The following is a 24,085-nucleotide window of genomic DNA, read 5'->3' as shown; positions in this document are numbered from 1 at the left end:
AACCGGTTGAATCCTTTTGTCACCCCTGAGCAACTGTGTAAATGAACACTGGGGACTACCGACTTTCAATAATGATCTGGGGATTGACAGGAAGAGAGAGAAACACTGGACTGGAGTTCACTCTTGGACGGGACTCTGCTTTGGTCAGGAGTGGATCAGAACTCCTCACCGGCAGGGAAGTGGGAAATGCTACAGATGAGTATGAGATGTGGGATGGTTTAATATGGCAGTAGCAAAATAAAGACCCAGGGTTACGGATTTCGGTGGTGGGTGTTGCTGTGACAAATCCCCCAAGAACAAAACCAGTTGCAGTGCCAAAACTTTTGGTCTGTCTCCCCGGGCACTAGGATATGTGCTGTGTTTCCAGCTAGATTCCCAAAAATGAAGATACCTAGCTTCTTTGTTTGGTAGTTGCTTATAATAATTTATTCCTATGATCACGATGTTGTATTCACATCCTTTGTCGAATTAATTTGTTTCAATATTCAGTTGCTTTCAGAAAACATACAAATGAATGATTTCTTTTGCTGACCCAATGCATTTCGGCGAGGTTTCGCCTTCATCAGGGGTTAAATCTGTGAAAGTAACAATGGTGGTTCAAATATTTGTGTCAAACCGCATAAAGTTTGCCTCCCCCTTCTAAGCGCATATTATATGCTTTATAACGCTGTGAAGCATGTTAAACTTGTGCTATTAATCTGGCTTAGATCGCTTCCGGACTAAGTGATGGGCGTATAAGTGTTACCTATATCAAATTAAAACTAAGGTTTTCATGTTCCATGCTGTTAAAGGCCATTAGGAAACTATACTTCTCTAATAGTTCACTACGTTGATGGCTGCCTTTATGTGATAACAATCGATCGATTCTATAGTTGCCATTAGTTCTTAAAAGCGTAAAAACCTTAAAATGCTTGAAGAACGCTTACCAAAGCCGCGTCTTCCTCTCGCCTTCCTCCCGCGTCTGTTTTTTTTATGCGCTGCTCTCTTCCGCATATATACGTGTTTACGTCCTAACGCGTGCATCAAATTCAATCACTTTTTGCCAAAGATGCCACAGAGATGGTGTCGGAGGCTGAGAAGAGGGAGGGATGTAACTTCTACAATTCTTTATGCCCCAAAAAGATGTAGAGCTCAAGCCAATCTTAGCTCTTCACCTTCTGAATGCCGCCTTGCGTAAGAACACATTTTTGGTGTTTACATTAGCTGAAGTCCTTTCCTCCTGCAATCCAGGGGGTCTGATGCGTCATTGGATATGCGGAATGCTTAATTTAACGTTCCTGTTCTGCTATCCCATAGGTGCTACCTTCGGTTCATGGTGGAGCATTCCTAATTTGCTGTTCTACCTTTGTCCTCATCTGTGCACTTTGGGTGTTTATTCAGGTGAAGGCAGTAGTTGCAGCTCACGTTTACTTACAAGTCTGGGATACATGTGTGTGTGTTCCTTGAAGATTGGCTTCTGAAGGCAATTAATCATGGACCACCTCCAGACAACAGGTATGATGTTCTTTTTCATACACCTAGCTGTTTGTATTGAGGATTGTGTTTTTTTGTACCTGTTTAAAGCACACTAAAACTTTATAATTTTTTTCACACATGTTAAATGTGCTGCCATTTTGTTCATCCCTGTGGTTCCATACACTTTTAGTCTAACTGGTCTAATAAGCGTTGCACAACAAAGCGTGACCTGCAGATTTATTGAAGTCACACTGTTTACCCTAGCTTGTTACATCCCTCTTCAAGGTCTTCTCGCATCCTTCACAAGAGACGAGCTTGGCACCTGCTTGTTAGTGTATGTCTGTAGTTTCCGTTTCATCACTGGTCCTTTCCTCCGCTTTTTGAATTGATATGCAATGCTGCTCTGAATTTAGCATTGCATGCTCTAGCTGATCAGAGGGTGAAGCTCTGACATGGTCATTTGCACTTAGAATATTTTAATGCCTGCTAGCTATTTTTGTATTCATCATGTTAGACTTCCATGAGCTTTCCTGAGTGTAACCCTTCTGTAATCCCTTTGTTTTACGTTAGCGAAGCGAAGTTCCACCTGATGCTGTTGCAGAAGATTCTCTTCACAGGGGCCATCCTGGAGACGGTCAGCGAGTGGGTGGAAGAAACTGCGGCAATAAGTGTTTTTCAGGGACCTCCTGTATCAGGGCTTTCATCTACCATCAGGCAGCTCGCAACCGTCCCACGACCGAACACTGAATCATAGAATAGGATGCATTATTGAAAAATATATCTAACAATATTTATATTAATGTAGGCGTATATGCATATTTTTAGAAGCCCTGATGAACACTTGATATAAAATGAATCACAAATATTGAAATTTTTAATAAGCGAAGAAGAGGCGCAAGACCTGGGTCTGTGAAATCTTTTTGATGTGGACATTCACTTTTGAATGCTTTGAGCTTTCGCAATTTTTGGAATGTTTTTAAATTGAGTAACTTCAAAGGGTATTGTTGTTAGGAGCTTTAGCGCCAGCCTTTTTCTCTTATACCAAACCTTAAATCCCACATCTGTTATTACTTATGTAAGGGTGGAATGAGATGTTTTGAAGACTAACCTCTTCATTCACATAAATAACTAAAAAGTGCATGCTGAGATTTACATCTCCACCGGTAGGTGCTTTTACTTTCACTCCACAAACCTTCCCAGAAGTCTGAGCCAAGTGCAGGCTTCTTTCTGGGAAGGGGAAACAACCCTTACAACGCAACTATTACAACGCACACCGTTACAACGCACACCATTACAACGCAGGATCCGTTACAACGCATGACTTTACAACGCATGACATTACATAGCAGATGCTATTACAACGCATGCCATTACAACGTAAGTATTGGTAAGTATGTTATTTTTTTTAATCATTTTTTTAAATGTAAATTAAATAAATTAATTTAAGTAATAGTATATATTTAGTTTTGGGTTATGGGGTACAGGGATATTTTTAGGTTTCAGGGCTAGGTTTGGGTTTTGGGGTACAGGGGTATTTTTAGGTTTCAGGGCTAGGTATGAGTTTTGGGGTACAGGGATATTTTTAGGTTTCAGGGCTAGGTATGGGTTTTGGGGTACAGGGGTATTTTTAGGTTTCAGGGCTAGGTTTGGGTTTTGGGGTACAGGGGTATTTTTAGGTTTCAGGGCTAGGTATGGGTTTTGGGGTACAGGGGTATTTTTAGGTTTCAGGGTTAGGTATGGGTTTTGGGGTACAGGGGTATTTTTAGGTTTCAGGGTTAGGTTGGGGTTGTGGGGTACAGGGGTATTTTTAGGTTTCAGGGCTAGGTTTGGGTTTTGGGGTACAGGGGTATTTTTAGGTTTCAGGGCTAGGTTTGGGTTTTGGGGTACAGGGGTATTTTTAGGTTTCAGGGCTAGGTTTGGGTTTTGGGGTACAGGGGTATTTTTAGGTTTCAGGGCTAGGTTTGGGTTTTGGGGTACAGGGGTATTTTTAGGTTTCAGGGCTAGGTTTGGGTTTTGGGGTACAGGGGTATTTTTAGGTTTCAGGGCTAGGTATGGGTTTTGGGGTACAGGGGTATTTTTAGGTTTCAGGGCTAGGTATGGGTTTTGGGGTACAGGGGTATTTTTAGGTTTCAGGGCTAGGTATGGGTTTTGGGGTACAGGGGTACTTTTAGGTTTCAGGGCTAGGTATGGGTTATGGGGTACATGGGTATTTTAAGGGTTCAGGGTGATGGGTATTTTTAGGGTTCAGTTTTTAAATAAATAATTTTAAATAATTAATTTTAATAATTTTATTATTTTTTAATATTAGTTCTTTAATAATAATTGTTCTTTTTAAAATAAACTATTTTTTAAAGTATATATATTTAAAAATTAATTATTAAAAAATAATTTAATTTATTAAATTAATTAAATTTTAATAAATTACATTTTTTTTAAATAATATACTTACCTATACTTACGTTGTAATGGCATGCGTTGTAATAGCATCTGCTATGTAATGTCATGCGTTGTAAAAGCATTAGTTGTAAATCTATCTGCGTTGTAAAAATTGCGTTGTAACGGTGTGCGTTGTAAAAGTTCGCGATGTAACGTCATACATCCCTGGGAAGTCATGTTTCACATTCCTTAGGCTCCTGTTCCTTCTGCGAGTAATAACATAAAATTACGCACATGGACCCGGCTGTGTAAATGCAGAGCATTTTTCCTCGTGGAGAACTCCTTTTCAGTATATCCCTGCAAATACCGGGTTGATCTGTTCCCCTTCCTTACCTTCCATGGTAATTACTGTAACTTTTGGCTGGAATATTTTTCCAACCATTTCCAGGGTGGGAAGAAGTTGGATTGAAGATTGTGACTGCCCACAAACGTGTTTTTATAGATCTTCACAAACTTACAAGGCAAACCATGCCTTCTAATACTGTCTTTGCATGGGATTTACTACTATTTAAGGCTTAATTTGAGCCGATGATTTCCGGTGCTCAGCACCAGCACCTAATCATCAACACTTTTGTTTTTCATGGGCATCAGTTAAGCACACATTCATTTTTGTTAGGCACGGGGAAAGTACGTGATTTGCCCAGAATCACAGGATACTGAGCCAATGCCGAGACTCAACCAGGTTCCCCAGCTCTGAAGTCGGCAGCTCTGGCCATTACGCCACACCCTCTCCCCACTTTAATGGTTAATAGTTGGTTCTGTTTCAGGTAGCGCTAACAGGAGAAATGGGCTGGTGCAAGCTGCCTCCTGACAAGAGCCCCTGACTACCATAAATACATCTGCAGTAGTAAAAGCATTTACTCCGGGCATCAATCCTTTTGGGATCCTGGCATGCGTAACAAGTTATTTTCTGCAGTAAACCTGTATTTCTGACTGAAAATACCTTTGTGAACAATGCTCTAATTTTTTATAAATCTGTCAGACATTGAATAATGGTGGCAGTAAGTTCTTGAAGTGACTGTGCAGAGCATTGTTGAATGTCGGGTGGTGGTTGTTGTTTTCACATGCACTGGTATGGGTGTGAGTATATAACGGTAGGTGTTTGAATTTATCATGGTGAGTGAGTGGTTGTATGATGGTTTGTTAGCATATAATTGTGGCTGTGTATGTATATATGGTGATGGCTATCTCGTCCATGTTGAAATATATTTTAAAAAATTATGTTTTTAAAAGAATGTTTATAATTGCATGACTACGTTCATGACAGTGTAGAGCATTGCTAAATGGTGATTTGTAGGAGTATGGCGGTTATTGTGTTCGTATATGATGTGTGGACCGATTTGCCATATCAAGGAATATGTTGTGTTCTCAGCATTTTCCTCTTTGCAGTCTTAGGAGATGCACTCCAAATATGGTACAACTTCCAAGTGCAGTACAGGAAGGTGAAGAGGGATCACGGGCAGTGGCGGCTAGTGATTTTAAAAGTGGTATGGCGTAAATGTTTTTGTGAATTTAATGAAGCAAGGGAGCTCTGCTACCATAAGGGGGACTCAAAGGGTTCTCCCAGAGTGGTGCATTTGACAGAAAATGTCATAAAGAACTTGGCGTAGTAGTTCTGAAGCTGTATTGTTGAAATATTTAAAAACTGGAACGAATGCCCCTGTTTCTTGCAGCAGTAAATAATTCTAACTGGTACTGTGGTACAATGTACATATTGTCAAACATGAAGAGTGGCAGAAGTAATCTCTTTCCTACCTGCACACACGGCTGCTTGTTCATAAGGTGGGAAACAGTGGTTGGTGAAACTGAAAGAGATCTTAATGACTTATTGAAGATTTCATAAAAAGAATAATGATTGCAAAATTAAAAACTAATGTAAACATTGGACAACAACCTGTCTGGTTCGCGAACTGAAGATAAATGAGGGATGTGTTGCATGGTGTTGATGACCTCTGAGAAAACAAGAGGTGGGCAAGCCAGCAAATTATTAGGGAGTATGACTTGGCACTCAAAATCTACTTCAAAGGTAACAGATCTGGTCTTAAATAAGAAGTCTTTTAAGTACACCATGCATCTTATTATATGTGAAGGAGACGAGTCTAAATCACAACCTAACCAATCCCTAAAATCACAGGTAGCTATAGGGTTGCAATGTCACTTTCACATTTTATGACACCAACTTTAAAAAGGAGACAGGCCGAAGGTATCCAGGAGAGTCCCAAAAGCTGGCCCTGGTGTGAGGAGGGAGCCCTATGATGAAGTATGTCACCCTTGAGTGAGTGAGGGTTCTCGTCCTAAAATATGAGGTCTTTCTTCCATTCCCCTTATTTTCTCTGTCACTTTTGGAAGGCGATTGTCATTTAGTAGCTGCTTACTTGACACATTTTTTTATAAAGAATGTATAGTTTGTGAGATACTATATTGATCTGGAGTGATACGCTCTCTTATTGGGGATTCTCCCTTAGATCCTGTAGTGTATATTTTGTTACACTCTGATGCCAGCCAAGGGTCCAGGATCTATAGAGGCACCTCTTGGGGATCAGGGGCTCACTGCAGCTGTGCCAGCAGGGCTGAGGCAGGTTCAATTGCAGCAGATCAGCTGGGAATTTAGTGGGAGGCCTGCAAAGCTTGTTCTGTCCTTGTAGCTCACAGGGTCAGCCAGCTGAACTTTAGAGTCACTATGAATGGCCTGGGATGAAGACATGCAGGTCCACAATTCCTTCTTAGACAGCAAGGCAATCCTTCAAGAAGTTGGGTATTCTGGCAGCTTAACATTCATTCTGTAACTTCCACAAGTCCCGGAGTGTTCTGATGAGTGGCTCTGGTGGTCCAATATTTATACTTCCTGGTTGCCTGTGTGTTGGGGGACTCCCATCCTACTCCCACATATTATGATTCTGGAAAGTTCTTCACCTTGCCCTGTCAAGGCTTCAAACTGTTGGGGGGGTGACAAAGGGGAGGGCAGGCCTGGTGTTAGATCCATTTTTGTGTGCAGGAGGCAAAGCCCTTTAAAGTGTAAGTAGGGCTGGGTTCAGCCTGTCCTCATTCATGTAAGGTGGATTTGTAGAGTGTTGCTTGGCTCCCAGGAGGGATCCAGGTGCTGTCAGAATGGCCCATCTTATCCACACCCAAACCCCCTTTGTGTCACTCTCTGGCAGGAATACACAAATCGCAACAGAGAACACTGCCAGAAGGCATAGATGATCGGGACGAGAAAATTCCTCCTTTTTAAAAGTGGCATTTTCAGGATTGAACCCTAAAACCCGATTTTATCATTAAGCAGGATTATATATTACAATTCATTTGAGTGTAAACAACAATCCGTTACTTATGACTTCAGTTAAAGATAATCATAGTAGCCATCAAGAAGACTAATTTACCAGGCTTAAAAGTCTCAGTGCAAAAGGACCTGGCTTGGGTGGGTAGCAGCCCCTCAAATTCTCCCAAATATTATTTATCTTTTTCTGACTCTTCTTTTCATACTCTAAAAGATTATACAGAGGATCGCCAGCTTAGGTGCATGTCCTTCTTATTACAATATGAAAGGCTTAGCTGTCAGCAAAGTATGTTGAGCATCAAACAGGGAGGCATAAAGGTGACCAACTTCCTGAACTACTTTTATGCTGCCTACCTCTGCTTTTTCCTCACCTGGATCAAAAAGGATACGGACAATCGTTGGTGCACAATTGATCATACTTTTAGGTCGGGTTACCTCTACGAGGTCTCATGGACCCCTAAGCCCACCAGATCAGCGGCCTTATATGCCTCCATGGCCTCTTCTTCTATCCTTGTAGCGTGGGATCCAATATTATTGGAGAAAGGGCTACCTACTTCCCATTCCCATTCGGGCACCTGTGGAGCAGCATAGTTTTTTTCCTGGGACAAGATAGGAAGGTTTTTCATCATTGGTGGGAAAACAGTTGCAGAATAGTAAGAAACATGTTTGAGGAAAGACAAATTAAACCATTCAAGCAACTTAAGGATGGATATGGCCTTTCGGACATTGACCACTTCAGATATTTTCAAGTGAAACATTTTGTTTTACAGCCATATATAAAGAAGGAGGCCGTTAATGCCCTCACCCTGTTTGAGAAATGCCTCTTATATCATAATGGGAAGAAGGGAGTGATTTCTAAGCTCTATAGACTACTGAATCAATAAGTACGAAGGAAAGGCTCTCTTTACAGGATGTACGGGAGCAATAACACAGTATTACAATAGATGATGACAAGGAGAACCATATAATTATCAAGGGAACCACAGCTAACCATGTTGGTGGCAAAGAAACCCTCTTCAAAAAACAGATGGTACTTTACCCTCATCAGTCAGATGGCCTTGGGCTGAGCCCAAGGAGCCCAATGCTCGTGGCAGTGTGGCGAAACGGGCATACTGACCAATGTCCTATGGTCCTGGCTGAAATTATGGCCTTTTTGGCAATTTGTCCTTGAGACGTTCTAAGAAGTTACAAGATCCCAATTAACACATTTGTCTTACTGGGATGCCACTCAGAAGAAAGCTGCCCAAGTTTGGCAGGAAAAGCAAAATGATCCCTTATTTGTTATTGGCAGCGCTATGGAGCACAGTGGGAGTCCCGGGGGAGGTGGCTTGGTTGGATAGGGTCTGGTGGATCCTGGCAATGGAAAAAAAAGGAAACCGCACAGAGAGGGAACAGGGGTTTAGGAAACAAGGGGGAGGCTCCTGCAATGCTTTTCCATGAACATTTGAAGAAATACAGTACCCGAGATGACTGCAAGCACTTGAAATTCTAGAAGAATCCCTACTGCCTCATACTGTGCAACAAAAAGGGCACTTGAATCAGAAATATAATTAATAACAACAAGCTTAATATCCGATTGTTTAATTACCTTCTGTGCATTAACGCAGTGATCTGAATAATTTCGATGGGTGGATCTTGGGGGATGGAAGGGATGTGCATTCAGGGATGAGATGGGACATTTGGGGCGTTACCCCTGTTTTTGTTGAAACTTTGATAAAATCTAATAAAATTAATTCTAATTAAAAAGGAGACAGAATAGGTACCACCATATAAATGTGCACCCAAAACGCATGCAAAATAAACAACTGGTATTTAAAATGTTCTTACAAAAATTAATTAAATATAAAATCACACTTTGTTTCAGTTCTGAAACAGAAGACATATGATATATTTTTAGACGGATGTGAACAATGAGCACAGGCTTTGCATAGTCAATCAAATTGTAGAGAGCCAAAGCAGCAGATGGGCGGAAGCAGAAATTCTATGACAATTTAACAGACCAATGCATGAAGAGCGCAGACTAAAAGCCCCTTTAAGGTATGCTCAATTTTTTTTAAGGCAATAATCTGGTGCAACAGCTAAAATGTTATCAATTGCTGGCCATTAAAACGATTACATGAACAACCCCCCAATGTTTCATACAAGAGGAAATATTGACTAATTAACAAATGCAAATTGGTCTTAATTGCGTTTACAAAATGTATTTCGTTTTTACCAAGGCCTGCTACAACAAAAGCAACCAGAAATGGGCACCGCACAAAGGATGAAACGCCCCGAAGGGGAACCACCACCGATCATAGGTACTTGAAGATCGTTGCACCAGATTGGCCGAAGAGAGGCTGGTACTAGAATTGCTGGCACTCATTGTCTGCCTTCTGATTACACTACTGCTCAGGGAGGATCTCATGTCACTACAATCGGGATTTGTAAGGCACCCGTACCTCCACACCACTCTCTGCCTTCATGCTTGGAATTTGATCAGGGATCTTTGAGTGACTTTGATCTTGGCTCTGAGGTCCCAGACGTCAACCTCACGGCATGACATTCTTCAACTAACTCAATCTACTCTGGTTATTGCTTGTAATGTGTGACATGGTGTATGTCTGGGCAGGCAGATCCTCATATATGCAAGTTTTCATTATCCCTTACCTTGCGAGGCTTTGCTCTGGGCATGATTAAAGTTTAATCTATGGCATTGTTGGTCTTTTTGTACCTTTCGAACCAGTGCATGTCACATAAAGTTATTAATGTTCTCTTCCAATCTTCTCCGTTTGTGTTGCCTCAACAGCTTTTAAAACTGGTGTTGACAATTTTAATGCTATTGCCGTTCACACCTCTACAACGGGAGGATTGTTGTGTGCATCAAGATTTGATATTCGATAGAAATGAACGACCCAATGGAGCTCATTCTTTGAGGGCAATCAGTGCTTTCTACCCAATACATCTCTCCCATTTCAAACATCTGTTGTGCCGCAATGCAGTCTTTGATCTACCACTTCACAGAGCATTACTCCTAGGCTTCTGACGCCTGCTGCGAATGCCATTTTAACAGGTCTGTCCAGAAAGACTTCCTGGATTAATCTCTCCCCTCAGGCACACCACTAATGTGGGCTTTTCTTTGATACTGATTCCATAGTAGAATAGGTTGGTCACTTACTCAATGTTTCTTCTCACAGGTTCCTTACTGCTCGTTTCCCTCCCCATTCTGAGAAGATTTAGCCATGCTCTTGGTTAGAGTTACAAATGATTGAGTTTGCAAGGTATACCAGTGCTTCTGATTGTACATTGGTTCATCCCAGCATGCCTCTGAAAAGCAGGAAAACGGGTCAGCAGCTGACATCAGCAAGCAGGTGAAGCCTCGTTTGAGCTCCGTATCACCCCATCCAGGGACGCAGTGGTATCGTCTGCTGATGAGCTACTGAAGGTATTATGGATCCCGTCGGGCACCTGGGGAGTATTCAAGAAGTAAGGAATCTGCAGGAGGCTCAGTATGTACCAGAAAGAGCATTACCCAACAATCTTAAGGGGGAGGCCCTGTCTAGTGTTCTTCAATAGAACAGCTGCAAACTCTAAAATGAGGAACAACACTTTCAAAGCCATCTGTGCTTCTCTGCCCCATGCAGTAGGAACGACTAGCGAGGAGCTCAGTGAGTTTCTGAAGGTTTTGCACGTTTCTTGAACAGATCTCACTCTGCAGGTGAACCTGGACACAGCAGTGGCAACAGTGCTAGGAGCATTATTTAGAGCTTGGTAGATGCAGGGCATCTATCTAAACGGGGCAGGTATCCTAAGCACCTTATGTAGAGTGCATATAGTCCCTGCACAGTCCGAACAGAGCAAACAGGACATTCACCAAACTCTAAATAAGGCCCCACATTATTGATCTGCTGCTCGGATATGAATTTACCTGAAATGAATGATAAGACAAGAGGCTTTGGCAAAACAGGAACAAGTTGGTTTCATTAGACGCTGTGTGCAGGAAAATGCATCTGCTCAAAATCTCTCAATGTACAAAGTTTTGATCGTCCATTTATACAGTTCATGAGGTTCAATAAAACACTTTGCTACATTCCAAAAAAGCATTACAGGGCATCTGATAAGGACATAAACGGCTCTTGACCTTGGAGAGAGCTAGTGTGGGCCAGTGTTCATGCGTCCAGGTGTCCGGCATGTAGAGCGCGGCATCACTACATGTGATGTGCCTGTCATGTCCTGATTGGTTAACTAGCCTTTTGGTATTCCTGGGGAATGAGAGTCTTTGGCCAAACTAATTTCATTGCGGCCAACTATTTCTGACTTGCTTGTGGTGCAGTTATCTATATGTGGAATTGATCGTGCTTTTCCCTGTGTACATGTTTGTCTTTAGTTTATGGGGAAGCCACCTGTAACCAGTTACTCAATAGGAATGGGCAAGGGTTGCAGGACCTGCCTGACCACGTATCTCTGACTCGGGTTTGATGGAGAGGTGACCTTGGGTGAATCTGACAGCAATAATGTGAGTTCATTGGAACTCTTAAAAATAACATGGCAGCCACTGGTATCATTTTTATTGACATTATCATCATCATGCATACAGTGGTCATTTTGTACATTGAAATTGTTTGTACTGGTAATAACGAGATCATGCTTGCTCTAGTCTGAACATACTTTGGCATTGTTCTTGTTCACAAAAGCAATAGTGTATGAGCATGGATCACGGAATACATTGGTGTCATTATGTCTGATGTCGGGCACAGGTTACGGTACACACTGACATTGCATTAATGGGCATTGTGCGGGTACACGTGGTGGCATACGTTCACTTTGCATTTACTAATATTGCCGTTGTCAGGCCTGCACATATCATGACATTCATTGACATCGTATTCTCCTATTCCCACAGATCTATCCACATTTTACCATCTCGGATTCCTGTGTCCAAGCCATGTGTTGTCTTGAGCATATTGTGTTAACTTGGAGGGCAGCTTTCTATAGTTTGTCACTGTCTTCTTTTATCTCTACACAATGTGTATGTTTTCTTCCAGAATGAAACAAATACTTTTTTTCTGACGGCCCAAAAAACATAATGGAACATTGATCTTTCTACGTGAGAGCTTCTGTTGTCAGAGCAGGAAAAATAGAAGTATGGTCTTACATGTAAAAGGATTCTCTGGCACCTACAGCGTGGTTGAGGCTCTTTATGAACCTCTTCTCTCTGCTGCTCCGTAGAAAAAGAACTCATAATGAATACTATGAAGAACTACAGAGACAGTAGAACGACAAGCAGGGGCCCGGAAGAACGAAAGATCAGTAAAGAGAAAGGAAGGAAAACTGAATGGAAGGAAGGGTGAAAGGAGGGAGGGATGGTTTTTCAGGTAGATGAATGGGTAAAAGAATGAGTGAATGGATAGGTGGACAGACAGGTGAAAGGATGGTGGAGTAAAAGGGTGGATGGATGAGTGAAAGGATAGGTGGATAGACAATTGAAAGGGTGGCAGAGTGGATGGATGGGTGAAAGAATGAGTGAATGGATAGGTGAATCGACAGGGGAAAGAATGAGCGGCTGGATGGATGGGTGAAAAAATAAGTGGATGGATGGGTAGGTGAAAGAATGAGTGAATGGACGAATGAATAGACGAGTAGGTGAATGGATCAGTGGAGGGACAGGTGTAAGTGTGGCAGAGAAAGGGATGGATAAACAGGTGGATGGACAGGTGAAAGGTTAGCAGAGTAAAGAAATGAATGGATGTGCAGATTGATAGGTGAGAGGATGGCAGAGAAAAGGGCTGGATGGAGAGCACAGTGGCTAGATGGATGGCAGAGTGGATGATTGATGGAATGAAAAAAAATAATGCATGTGAGATTGTAAAGGTGAAATATTGGAAATCAGAGAGGATGGAAGGGTGAAAGGCTGAATAGGTAGCTCCCTGGACAGAAGAGAATGACCGGTTACTCACCGGTAATATTCATTACTCCGAGTCGTAGCCCTCCCCGTCCCAGTCCTTACCAATGAGCATAGCTCCTCCCACCAGAAACTCCCAAGCAACTAAAAACCCATCCCTTCCCTCCAGGCCACACCCATACCCTAAGGCATATAACCATGTGACCCGCCCATCCACATCCTGTACCACCAAGCACAAGAAGCCGAACAGGGAGGGAGGGATGGGAACCAGGACTGGGACGGGGAGGGCTACGACTCGGAGTAATGAATATTACCGGTGAGTAACCGGTCATTACCTCCTCGTCAGCCCTCCCCGTCCCAGTCCTTACCAATGAGCAGATACCAAAGCAAGAATCGGCTTCACACAGTAGTAAAACAGACACAAGCTGCACAGGCAGGAAGGCACTCAACCCGAGCAGAACGCAACCCAGCGTCCCCAAACCCAGGAGACACAGTCCCACACATCAACCAACGACCAGAGGACATAAAAGCTCGAGGAGAACACCCAGCAGCATACACGCAGAACACAGCCAGGGAGGCCCCCCGGAAGCAAGCCCTAGAAGCAGCCACCCCCGAGGCAGGAACCTCGAACCGACCCAGGCGCCAACACACCACAAGCCCAACAGCAGGCCGCACAGCGAACACAGCCACCGACGGAGAGCAGCCACAAAAGGCCCCAAAACAGGACCAGCCAGCCCAAAGGCAACAAAAAGGGAAAACCACCCCATAAAAAGGCACTGCAGGAAGGAGGGACACCACCAGAGCCCGCACAGCCGTCAAACAGAGTAGCAGCACCCAAACCCCAGAAAGAGGAACAGGACAGAAAACAGGCAGAACCAGAAACTCCAACAAGGAGCAAAGGAACGAAAGAACGGCGCCAGGAGGAACCATCCAAAACCACCCGGACACCAAGGGGCGCACCGGCCCAACGCCCGAACCCTGAAAGGCCAACGAAAGGAGGCACCGGTCCAGTACCTCCCCACAACGAAGTTGCCAGGAAATGAATTCCGCAGAAAAAACAAACAGGATGTGGATGGGCGGGTCACATGGTTATATGCCTTAGGGTATGGGTGTGGCCTGGAGGGAAGGGATGGGTTTTTAGTTGCTTGGGAGTTTCTGGTGGGAGGAGCTATGCTCATTGGTAAGGACTGGGACGGGGAGGGCTGACGAGGAGGTAATGGGAGGGGTCGGCTCACTTACTTCACTTGCTTTGTGTCATCAAAGCTTTTATTTCAAAGTGGAGGGTACTTTATTTTTCTGGCTTCTCCCTTGCTGTGTAGCATACCATTACAGAGTCATCAGCTCTGAATACAGGTTATGGATGCCCTTTGCTTTCCCTGCCCTCATGTGGTGTATGGGAGGGGAGGATGCGATAGTCTGAACGAACACTTGAAAAGTTGAGTTTCATGTCAAGTACTGCTGAACCCAGGGAAAAGCAAACCGAGACATTGCTGCGCCAGATCACAGATCTCAAACCATACCACTAGGGTTTTCAGCTACAACCAATCATCGCCAATAAAGCACCACTGATACCATATGCCTTCAGCTGACTGTTCTTTTCACACTGCTGTGTGATGGTGAGGATGGTTGGAGCTCAACTCAGAGCCAGCTCCGTTTTTATTGGAAGGGGCAGCACCAGGATGTCACACTTTTACACTGAGAGTGGGCCAAAACTTTGCTTTCTAAAACTAGATTTAAAATGTGTTCTCAATGTGATTTTATTGAGGTACCTGTGTTCACTGTGTAAATGAATGCGTCCAAAATCAATGTCTCCCCATAACGTTCTGCATCCAACATCCCCGTTCCTCGGTGTACATTGTGGTGGTCTGAAAAGCATATCCACAGGTGTCACTTTCTCTAATGCAGAGAATCAGGAGCATATCGTGAACATCATCAGCACCCAGGCACAGGCTCGCAATGGGATAATGCACCAGATGTGTTGGAATTGGGCTGTTTGTAAACGGTCATTACAATAATTCAATGAGTTAGTGTAGGAACTGCAGTCGGCGCCTTTCCAAAACTTTTCTGCAGCTCATGTTGTAAATTATACGTGTATTAAATTGGTGTATGGGCTGCAGGTAGCGCATTTTCAAAAGTCTGTGGGTGCATGAACCTCGTTTGAGCCTGTATAACTATTCAGAATATTCTCCTGAAAAGGCGCCAGGACCTACAAGTTCATGTTTTATTGCTACTTTAGTCAATGTTTTCAAAAGTGAGAAGGAAGCAAATAAAAGCAAGATTCTTTATAAATACTGGAAATTAACTCTGCCTGTGGTTTTTACAAAGCAAAACTAAGCACACTAATAATTACTGATTTTTACAATTTTTACAAAAACATTGAAAAACATTTAAAACCCCACGCTGAAATTCACAGCAAAAGAAACTGAAAACTGGAAAGCCTATAGACTACCTAGCTGAGTGCTGTATTGCAGGAGTGCTGGTGCGACCATTGCATAGACAAGATACAGACTTTATTTTTGAGTTTTTCTGGTTCTCCAAAGGGCTGCACACGAGCAGCCAAAACCTTTTATTTTATTACGCATGTAATGGGCCAAACTGTCACCCACCTAAAAACAAACTGGGGAAAACATAACGTAATGCTGTACACACATACAACACTACATCCAAAATGGAGAAGAAAAATAGCAAATACTCAAAACCGGTAGAGCCCTGGAATTCCTGAACTACATGATTAAGTGATGGATTCAGCAAACTAAGTCCTCGTATTCATGTGATGATGGGGGATCTGAGCTGAGGTAATATCCGGGCCGCAGTTGTGGTTCCCAAGGAAGGGCACAACTCGGCCTTCACATGCAGAAGCCATTGGTAGACTAGCAGGGTCAGAACGATGGAGGAAAGCAGGATGATCAATGTTTTTTCCAAAGAGCGAAGAGCACTCTGACATTCTGTAGGGTTCCTGATGACACCCAAGTGAGGGATAAACCAAAAGGAAAAGTCTACAACAAACAAACCTGACACAGTTCAGAGATGTTATTCAAAAGCAAGATGGAACTTGCACCCTGTGTAACAGTATTTTGACAACACCGCATCCCCCACTCAGATTTCCTGGTCACAGGCATTACGCTTTACACTGGACCTTTCTTTGTTGCCTCTCGCGCGATCCATTGTGGCCACAGAATCAGGGGGTTGAGAGTCCAAGTGGCAGGATATGGAATGGCGTCTGTCTTCTTTCTCTCCATACACAGTTCAACAGGTGAACAACCACTGGTCAGAATAAGGGTATTGCAATAGTCGTGTAAAATAAGTAGATGGACCACATCACAGAGTAATCAAGAGCACAGACAATTTAGATGGGTTTCTCCAATATATGCATGAATCTCTCCGCCTCATCATGTGACTGTCACCTTCTGGTAGTAATAGTGATGTGTGTGCTGTGTGATGATATGAGATAGTCCTCAAATTCTTGGTTTTGAAAATGCGACCCGTGATCAGTCTGATATGCCTGTATAAGACCATGGGTTGCAAACGTCATTTCCATCCTAGGAATGACATCCTCAGCTGATGTGGGTGGATTGATTTTGATCTCAAGACATTTTGAGCAGTCATTGATCGCTGCAACGAAATACCTACCATTAGCACGGCTGCCAAAGTCCGCACTCTCTCAGACCCATGGTATGTAATCCATGAGAACCAGAGCAGAGGGGTCATGTTGACAAGCGGACAGGCTGCACACTCATTGTTTCCAAATGTTTATCCAGCTCGTACAATGAACTGCTATGAAAGTCTTTGAACTGTTTTTAAATCTTTTGGAGGTTTCCTTCGGGGCATATTTATGACTTGTGGCGCAGGGCCGTGCAGAAATTCACCTTGCTGCGCAGCCCTGCATCACAGGGAAAAGGCTGGAATGAGCCATATTTATCCAATATGGTGCATTCCTGTCCTTTTCCCTTGTGCTGGTGCTGTTTTGGTAGCCTAGCGCCGGCGCAGGCAGGCATGTTTTTGTACAGGAAGGAAATAAAGATATTTCGCCTTGTTACGCCTCTTCTGGGGAGGCGTACCTTAGTGGCTCATTCCCAGGTTTACCTGTCCTTGTAAATCTGGGAATGAGTCAAAATCCATGGATGTTGCGTGGATATACCCACGCAAAACCCATGGAAATGCCTCCCTGATGCAGAGTAATGCAGTGCAGAGATTTGCCCTGCATTACATTACTTAAGATTTATGAAGTTAGAGAACAACAAGGGGCCCCAATTTAGTCAACACAGGACCTCGGGGAGTATACTAATTAAGAACAACAGTGGTCCCATGCATACACAATGTTGTAGGTAAATAAATATAGACAGAATCAATTCTATATTCTAGAGCGACATGTCCAGCCGGACAGAGGTCTATAAATGTACTCAATATGCAAAGAATTACAACCAGAAGGAATACCTTCAACATTCACCAGTGTGGGGCACAAGCCTGTACCCTGACACTCCTAGATTCCACACTGAGAGGAGAAAAAGGAGGGCTTTTGTAAGGCAAAAAGTGACGTTTTCTGTTTCAGAATTCATATGTACAGAAATATCATAGGGCACCATTTACAATACATTACATATCAATCAGGTTATGTATAAGGTGCGAGGCAAGTCGACGGCGTTTCGGTCTCACTACTTTAGATCATGGAGACCATCATCAGGACATTAAGTAATGCCTTAGCGAATACAAAGCCTCTAATTGCCTAAGGGAGGGAGAGAGGAAAGGAATTGACATATGTACAATTATATAAAATTATTACTGTGACTTGGAGTGATCTTATTAATAATCAGGCGCGGTGACATCGTGACATTTCCTACTAACTAAGGGTGGGTAACATGCCGATAATTAACTTCCATTCATATTTGATGCCATTTCCAATGGTAACTGCAACCTGCGGGTCGGGTATGCGTTGGCGCCAGGGTGACCGTGTTGGTGACCGAGGGTGGACTAATGATGAGAAAGCGGCCATGGGGTACTGACAATAGTGGGAACACGAGGGGGTGACTGAAGCGGTATACAAACGCCGCGGAGTGCTGGTGGGATTGCAACCCAAGTGAGCTCGAATCATAAGTAACTCTGTGATGGGAGCCGGGCGTAAGCTTAGTGAAGTGCCTACCGCGTTAAAAGTGCAGAATTGCATCGCGAGTGAGCTCAAATAATGAGTGACTCGGTGATAGAGAAGGTGGTAGGTCAGGCGGTGATAAGAGCTGAGCATAAGCTCAATGATGTGCCTACCGCGTTGGGGGTCCATAATCGGCGGCAGCGGGAAAATGACCGTTTCATAACGTGGAGCTCTACAAAATGTAGGATATGAGGTAACCTATTCCAAATGAACTCTTCGATTTTCACTGGGCTGCTTCAGACACCTAATGTCATGTTTCCTTTGTAAATAATTATTCTGAAGATTGTAAATATTTGATAACTGTTTTTATAACCCCCTTCACTGTCACTGTGCACCCTCACCACCATGTAATAACACCTCCCTCACTCCCAAGATGGCCGTCTGGTAGTCCACTCTTTATTTCTATGCCCCGGTAGCCCCGACCAACCAGAGCCCTCTTAACACCCATCCGGACCTCCCCACGAGGAAGCCAGGATACAACCGAGACTGCCGACTGACCCGGTAAGCGACTGCCCTTCGGGCTCGTGTAGAATCTCTCCTTGTCCCCTCTGCAACCCTGTTCTGATCCCACCTCTAATCAACAGGCTATCCCATGGCTCCGTCGATTACAGCATTGTAACGCGGTATCCTGTACTCAGCCCGATTTATGGTAAGAATAGATCGGCGCCGCTTTACTCACTTTATAACCAATCCGCTTAATGCACGTTGCTAATTGCCTCATATCCTACATTTTGTAGAGCTCCACGTTATGAAACGGTCATTTTCCCGCTGCCGCCGATTATGGACCCCCAACGCGGTAGGCACATCATTGAGCTTATGCTCAGCTCTTATCACCGCCTGACCTACCACCTTCTCTATCACCGAGTCACTCATTATTTGAGCTCACTCGCGATGCAATTCTGCACTTTTAACGCGGTAGGCACTTCACTAAGCTTACGCCCGGCTCCCATCACAGAGTTACTTATGATTCGAGCTCACTTGGGTTGCAATCCCACCAGCACTCCGCGGCGTTTGTATACCGCTTTAGTCACCCCCTTGTGTTCCCACTATTGTCAGTACCCCACGGCCGCTTTCTCATCATTAGTCCACCCTCGGTCACCAACACGGTCACCCTGGCGCCAACGCATGCCCGACCCGCAGGTTGCAGTTACCATTGGAAATGGCATCAAATATGAATGGAAGTTAATTATCGGCATGTTACCCACCCTTAGTTAGTAGGAAATGTCACGATGTCACCGCGCCTGATTATTAATAAGATCACTCCAAGTCACAGTAATAATTTTATATAATTGTACATATGTCAATTCCTTTCCTCTCTCCCTCCCTTAGGCAATTAGAGGCTTTATATTCGCTAAGGCATTACTTAATGTCCTGATGATGGTCTCCATGATCTAAAGTAGTGAGACCGAAACGCCGTCGACTTGCCTCGCACCTTATACATAACCTGATTGATATGTAATGTATTGTAAATGGTGCCCTATGATATTTCTGTACATATGAATTCTGAAACAGAAAACGTCACTTTTTGCCTTACAAAAGCCCTCCTTTTTCTCCTCTCAGTGTGGAATCTAGGAGTGTCAGGGTACAGGCTTGTGCCCCACACTGGTGAATGTTGAAGGTATTCCTTCTGGTTGTAATTCTTTGCATATTGAGTAAATTTATAGACCTCTGTCCGGCTGGACATGTCGCTCTAGAATATAGAATTGATTCTGTCTATATTTATTTACCTACAACATTGTGTATGCATGGGACCACTGTTGTTCTTAATTAGTATACTCCCCGAGGTCCTGTGTTGACTAAATTGGGGCCCCTTGTTGTTCTCTAACGTAATTTGCGCATTCGCTTGATTGCAAGGGCTGTACTCGCCTTCCACTTCTCCTAAGTGGGCTCTAGCTCCCCTACCCCGCTGCTCTTGGGCCCCACCCACCTCCACAACTCTCCACCATAGCCTCCTACCCCTGCCTAATTTGTAATGTCTGATCCAGCCCCTCTTTACTCAATCGAATACATTAATAAAATTTGCGCAGGTCCTTCCTTGTTTACAGACCAGGAAGACAGTACCATAGCAGCAAGCTCGAGTCTCTCTAAAGACTTGGAGAAACAAAAGAAAAAACATGCTCGATTGGAACTAATGATTCTTATGCTGACTCAATATCTTAAATCAAACACCATTCCCCTTGGCCTACAAGTCAGAAATATTCCCAGAGTCTTTACTGACAATCCCAAGTATATCACAGGATTCAGTAGCATAGGCACCACCTGCTCTAGGCATTGGTTAGTCCTAGGAATAGAGACGGCAAGCGAAGAACTAAAAAAACTGGTTGAATCTATTAAAGACCTTGAACACCAAATAACTGATAATAACACTGTCACCGAGGCGAAAAGCCTACTCGAAAAGATTGAAAAAACCGTCCTAGAATTCCACCGCATAGAACAAAATAAAAAGTCAAACAAAGTAAAAAAGATATCAAAGCTTTCTCTCTTGAACGCGCCTACCCCTATCTGCAAAAAGATTTTTACACGAATCGTAACCTTAACCCACACCAACAGACCCCAAGACCTTGGGGCCGCTTCAACAGAAGAAACACAGTGGTGGGCTTTACTGATTCATCCGCAGAATCTTCTGACAGCTCTGACCCGGGTGAAGGACCAAGTGGCCCCACACGCAATCAAGGCCAACATTTTTTATCCAGAGGCAACACCGAACCCCCGAAGAGAGGGCGAGTGAAGCAACAGCAGAGATGGCACAATCCCCCAGGGGAGAGACAAACCCGTCACAAATTCTACCAATGGTAACAGAAAGTGAAAACATAGACACCATCCCGGTATTTAATTTATCCAAACACACCTTGTCTAGCCAGGAGGTCTCCATTCTAAGTAAGGGCTTATCATTTGTCCCTACAGTCTACCCCAATTTTCTTGATTTACAATCAGAATTGATGGGTTTCTTTCGTAAAATTAGACTTTGGGCATTCTTTGAATTACATCCCTCAGAACCCAAACTGGCCATCACTCCGTTTAGACCCCTATCCACCTTTTCACCCACCTCCAATATGATCCCAAAAGAAATCATTACCTTTGAAAAGGTTATTCTAAAAGAAACCTCCAATCTGGCCGAATCCCATCTTTTCATACCCTATAATATCTCTCTGGATGAAAAAGTCGCCATCTCCACCCTAAAAAACAACTCCAATCTTGTCATCAAACCAGCTGATAAGGGTGGTGGAATAGTGTTACAGAATATTGAGAACTATAAGGACGAATTGCTACGTCAGGTCTCCAACACTGACCACTATTGCAAATTGCCCTGTAACCCCACCAGAGACTTACAGACTCTTATCAAACAAGTTACCACAGAAGCCGTTGACAACGGCTATCTAAGTAAACTTGAATATAATTTTCTGAACATCACCAACCCTAGAATCCCGGTGATATACACACTCCCGAAAATTCACAAAAGGTTAGACAACCCTCCTGGGAGACCCATTGTGTCTGGGTGTGGTTCGGTTCTTGAACCCCTGGGCCACTACGTCAACTATTTTCTCAAAGACTTTGTGCCTGAAACCAAATGTTACATTCGAGACAGTATGCATATGATAAATCTTATCGAGAATCACCCATTCGACTATGAAAGAGAGACTCTATGTACTTTAGACGTGGAGTCTCTCTATACCAACATACCCCAGAGAGATTCGCTCATTGTTATGGAAAGTATACTCAACATGAGACCGCGCCCACATAGAGTACCTACTCTGTTCATAGTGCAACTTCTTGAGATCTGCCTCACACAAAACTTTTTTATGTATGACTCACAATTTTATCAGCAGGTACGTGGAACCAGTATGGGTGCAATTTTTGCTCCTACTCTGGCCATCCTGTACATGGACTGGTTGGAAGTAAATACTATTCTAACCCCCAGCAACCCATTCCATCGAGGGTTGCTCACTTGGAAACGTTATATTGACGACATATTCCTCATTTGGGGTGGGTCCATTGATGATCTTCCGAACCTTTTACACTGGCTCAACAATAATTGCAATGGCCTATCCTTTACCCTTACTCACAGTAAAAGTCATATAGCATTTCTAGATCTCACTATACAACATCAGGGTGGTACACTGTATACATCCCTTTACCGCAAGCCCACAGAAAGAAATACTCTTCTCAGCTGCAGTAGCTGCCATCCTAGCGCTCTGAGAGACAGCCTCCCCTACTCCCAATTCCTTAGGCTCAGGAGGAACTGTTTCAAGAAAGAACACTATTTTTATGAAGCCAATACCCTCTCTGCCAAACTTAGATCTAGGGGTTACCCACGCCGCTTGGTAAAAAACTCCATGAAAAGGGCATGGTACTGTCCCCGCGAGACCCTTCCTGAACCCAAACCCAAACCCAAACCAACAACTGACAAAATGGTATGTGTCACTACCTTTTCCTCCGTCTCCAATCGCATTAAACAAAGCATAAAAAGGAACTGGCACATACTTAACTCTGGACAATTAAAATGGGAAACCCCTCTATTTGCTTTCCGCAAAAGTAAAAATCTGAAGGACCAGTTGGTCAGGGCAGCCCTACCCACCACATCTCCCATGAAGACCACACTCAATGACCACTGGCATTTACCCCCTCTACGAGGCCACTCTAAGTGTGGGACATGTGTGGTGTGTGACTTTACAGTGGATTGCAAGGAATTTGTTTTCAAGGATATTAAGAGTGAACTAACAACTTTTACCAATTGTAACAGCTGTAATGTCATATATGCTATCTTTTGTCCATGCAATCTGATATATGTGGGTCAAACGAAACAAAAAATAAAACTCAGAATATCCCAACATCGGAGCAGGATCCGCTGTGGGATGCCCAATGCCCCACTAGTAGAACATTTTTCTATGAAAGGACACACAGAGAATGAAATTCGATGGACTGTAATCAACCAAATCATCATCCCACCAAGAGGCGGAGACTTGACCCGTATGCTCAACAAGGAAGAGCTTAAATGGATTCTCAAAACGGACAGCTTAAACTCTGGGCTAAACCTCCAAGAGGATTGGACTTCTTTAATCTAATAACCTATTCCAAATGAACTCTTCGATTTTCACTGGGCTGCTTCAGACACCTAATGTCATGTTTCCTTTGTAAATAATTATTCTGAAGATTGTAAATATTTAATAACTGTTTTTATAACCCCCTTCACTGTCACTGTGCACCCTCACCACCATGTAATAACACCTCCCTCACTCCCAAGATGGCCGTCTAGTAGTCCACTCTTTATTTCTATGCCCCGGTAGCGCCGACCAACCAGAGCCCTCTTAACACCCATCCGGACCTCCCACGAGGAAGCCAGGATACAACCGAGACTGCCGACTGACCCGGTAAGCGACTGCCCTTCGGGCTCGTGTAGAATCTCTCCTTGTCCCCTCTGCAACCCTGTTCTGATCCCACCTCTAATCAACAGGCTATCCCATGGCTCCGTCGATTACAGCATTGTAACGCGGTATCCTGTACTCAGCCCGATTTATGGTAAGAATAGATCGGCGCCGCTTTACTCACTTTATAACCAATCCGCTTAATGCACGTTGCTAATTGCCTCATATCCTACATTTTGTAGAGCTCCACGTTATGAAACGGTCATTTTCCCGCTGCCGCCGATTATGGACCCCCCAACGCGGTAGGCACATCATTGAGCTTATGCTCAGCTCTTATCACCGCCTGACCTACCACCTTCTCTATCACCGAGTCACTCATTATTTGAGCTCACTCGCGATGCAATTCTGCACTTTTAACGCTGTAGGCACTTCACTAAGCTTACGCCCGGCTCCCATCACAGAGTTACTTATGATTCGAGCTCACTTGGGTTGCAATCCCACCAGCACTCCGCGGCGTTTGTATACCGCTT

The 24,085-nt window shown here is 43.7% G+C and overlaps 1 protein-coding gene across 1 annotated transcript in view; it reads left to right on the top strand.

Annotated features, from left to right (window-relative positions):
* The window catches only part of DHX40 (DEAH-box helicase 40), a 418,899-nt gene extending 409,428 nt beyond the window's left edge, over positions 1-9,471 (top strand). Inside the window, exon 19 of the mRNA XM_078679838.1 lies at positions 9,388-9,471. Coding sequence (XP_078535964.1) covers positions 9,388-9,435 — 48 coding nt within the window. The 3' untranslated portion in view covers positions 9,436-9,471. The remainder of the gene's footprint in view (positions 1-9,387) is intronic.
* The last annotated feature ends 14,614 nt before the right edge of the window (positions 9,472-24,085 follow it).

This window comes from Lissotriton helveticus, chromosome 3_1 (assembly GCF_964261635.1).
Source record: "Lissotriton helveticus chromosome 3_1, aLisHel1.1, whole genome shotgun sequence".
Lineage (NCBI taxonomy): Eukaryota > Metazoa > Chordata > Amphibia > Caudata > Salamandridae > Lissotriton > Lissotriton helveticus.
The sequence above is the reverse complement of the archived record's forward strand: the minus strand, read 5'-3'. Positions and strand labels throughout refer to the sequence as shown.